We start from the raw sequence: 2,809 nt of genomic DNA, 5'->3' as shown, positions 1-2,809 counted from the left end.
GGAGAGAGAGGGGGGAGAGAGAGGGAGGGTTTGTGCTATGGCTCCCTATGCAGACTGGCAAATGTGTGTGTGTGTGTGTGTGTGTGTGTGTGTGTGTGTGTGTGTGTGTGTGTGTGTGTGAATGTGTGTGAGCGAGAATAGCAAAGAGGGAGGGTTTGTGATGGTCTTCTCCTGTGGCTGTGTGACAGAGAGAGGGAAAGTATTGTGAGTTTACTATGCAGGCTGGGAACTGTGTGTGTGTGTGTGTGTGTGTTTGTAGTACGTGCATGTACGTTTGCGATATTGAAACTAGACTGGTAGATCTTGGCAGACTGGCTACTTGAAAAGTAGATCTTGGTTCCAAAAAGTGTGAGCACCCCTGTTCTAGATGCTTACATCACTAGAGAGAGAGAGAGAGGGGGGGGGGGGAGGGGAGGGGAGAGATATGGGAAAATGGACCAACAGGTGTAGAAATTAAATGCTGTGTATGCATGGTGACAGACAGACAGACAGACAGACAGGCAAACAGACAGACAGGCAGACAGGCAGACAGACAGACAGATAGACAGGCAGACAGACAGACAGACAGACAGACAGACAGACAGACAGACAGACAGGCAGACAGACAGACCGGCAGACAGACGACAGACAGACAGACAGACAGCACGACACGACAGACAAACAGGCAGACAGGCAGACAGACAGACAGACAGACCGACCGACAGACAGACAGGCAGACAGACAGACAGACAGACAGACAGACAGACAGACCGACAGACAGACAGACAGACAGGCAAAACAGACAGACAGACAGGCAGGCAGGCAGACAGACAGACAGACCGACAGGCAGACAGACAGACAGACAGACAGACCGACAGACAGGCAGACAGACAGACCGACAGACAGGCAGACAGACAGGCAAACAGACAGACAGGCAGACAGACAGACAGACCGACAGACAGGCAGGCAGACCGACAGACAGACAGACAGACAGGCAGGCAGACAGACAGACAGACAGACAGACCGACAGACAGACAGACCGACAGACAGACCGACAGACAGACAGACAGACAGACAGACAGACAGGCAGACAGACAGACAGACAGACAGACCGACAGACAGACAGACCGACAGACAGACAGACAGACAGACAGACAGACCGACAGACCGACAGACCGACAGACAGGCAGACAGACAGACCGACAGACAGGCAGACAGGCAGACAGACAGACAGACAGACAGACAGACAGACAGACAGGCAGACAGACAGACAGACAGACCGACAGACAGACAGACCGACAGACAGACAGACAGACAGGCAGACAGACAGACAGACAGACAGACAGGCAGACAGACAGACAGACAGACAGACAGACAGACAGACCGACAGACAGACAGGCAGACAGGCAGACAGACAGACAGACAGACAGACAGACAGGCAGACAGACAGACAGGCAGACAGACAGACAGGCAAACAGACAGACAGGCAGACAGACCGACAGGCAGACAGACAGACAGACAGACAGACAGACAGACAGACGGACAGACAGACAGACAGACAGACAGACAGACAGACAGGCAGACAGACAGACAGACAGACAGACAGGCAGACAGACCGACAGACAGACAGACCGACAGGCAGACAGACCGACAGACCGACAGACAGACAGACAGACAGACAGACAGGCAGGCAGACAGACAGACAGACAGACAGGCAGACAGGCAGACAGACAGACAGACAGACCGACAGACAGACAGACAGACAGGCAGACAGGCAGACAGGCAGACAGACAGACCGACAGACAGACAGACAGACAGACAGACAGCAGGACAGACAGACAGACAGACAGACAGGCAGACAGGCAGACAGACAGGCAGACAGACAGACAGACAGGCAGACAGGCAGACAGACAGGCAGACAGACAGGCAGGCAGACAGGCAGACAGACAGACAGACAGACAGACAGACAGGCAGACAGACAGGCAGGCAGACAGACAGGCAGACAGACAGACAGACAGACAGACAGACAGGCAGACAGACAGACAGACAGGCAGACAGACAGACAGGCAGACAGACAGGCAGACAGACAGACAGGCAGACAGGCAGACAGACAGACAGACAGACAGGCAGACAGACAGACAGGCAGACAGGCAGACAGGCAGACAGACAGACAGACAGACAGACAGGCAGACAGACAGGCAGGCAGACAGACAGGCAGACAGACAGACAGACAGACAGACAGACAGACAGACAGACAGGCAGACAGACAGACAGGCAGACAGACAGACAGGTAGACAGACAGGCAGACAGACAGACAGGCAGACAGGCAGACAGACAGACAGACAGACAGACAGACAGACAGACAGACAGACAGACAGGCAGACAGACAGACAGGCAGACAGGCAGACAGGCAGACAGACAGACAGGTAGACAGACAGACAGACAGACAGACAGACAGACAGACAGACAGACAGACAGACCGACAGACAGGCAGACAAACAGACAGACAGACAGACAGACAGACAGACAGGCAGGTACCTCACAGCCACTGATGTCCAGGTGCAGGTCATTGATATGCGGGTTGGAGGTCAAACCTACAAAGAGAGCCCTGAGGGAAGGACGAGAGGAGCAGAAGGAAGAGAGAGTGACGTGGCTGAGTGGTGTGTTGTTGACTGTGATCTGTGAGTGGTGCCGACTTAAAAAAGACCAGGAATAAAAAGAAAATGTTCTCCTCTATTACTCAGAGACTGGTAGAAGTGGAAATGTGCTCTCTGTAACTAGGCCTCCATTGCCATGGTGACCAGTGGATGTGCAATGACCTGCAGGTATG

The 2,809-nt window shown here is 53.6% G+C and overlaps 1 protein-coding gene across 1 annotated transcript in view; it reads right to left on the bottom strand.

The window, feature by feature from the left end:
• The window catches only part of LOC308175953 (capping protein, Arp2/3 and myosin-I linker protein 3-like), a gene marked incomplete at its 5' end in the record, with an annotated part of 47,041 nt that overhangs the window by 26,677 nt on the left and 17,555 nt on the right, over positions 1-2,809 (bottom strand). Inside the window, 1 exon segment of the mRNA XM_080550529.1 lies at positions 2,518-2,587. Within this exon segment, the coding sequence (XP_080406655.1) occupies positions 2,518-2,587 (70 nt within the window).

Source organism: Nansenia antarctica (genome assembly GCF_963989245.1).
Source record: "Nansenia antarctica genome assembly, chromosome: 1".
NCBI lineage: Eukaryota > Metazoa > Chordata > Actinopteri > Argentiniformes > Microstomatidae > Nansenia > Nansenia antarctica.
Note: the sequence above shows the minus strand (reverse complement) of the source record. Positions and strands in the feature narration are given on the sequence as shown.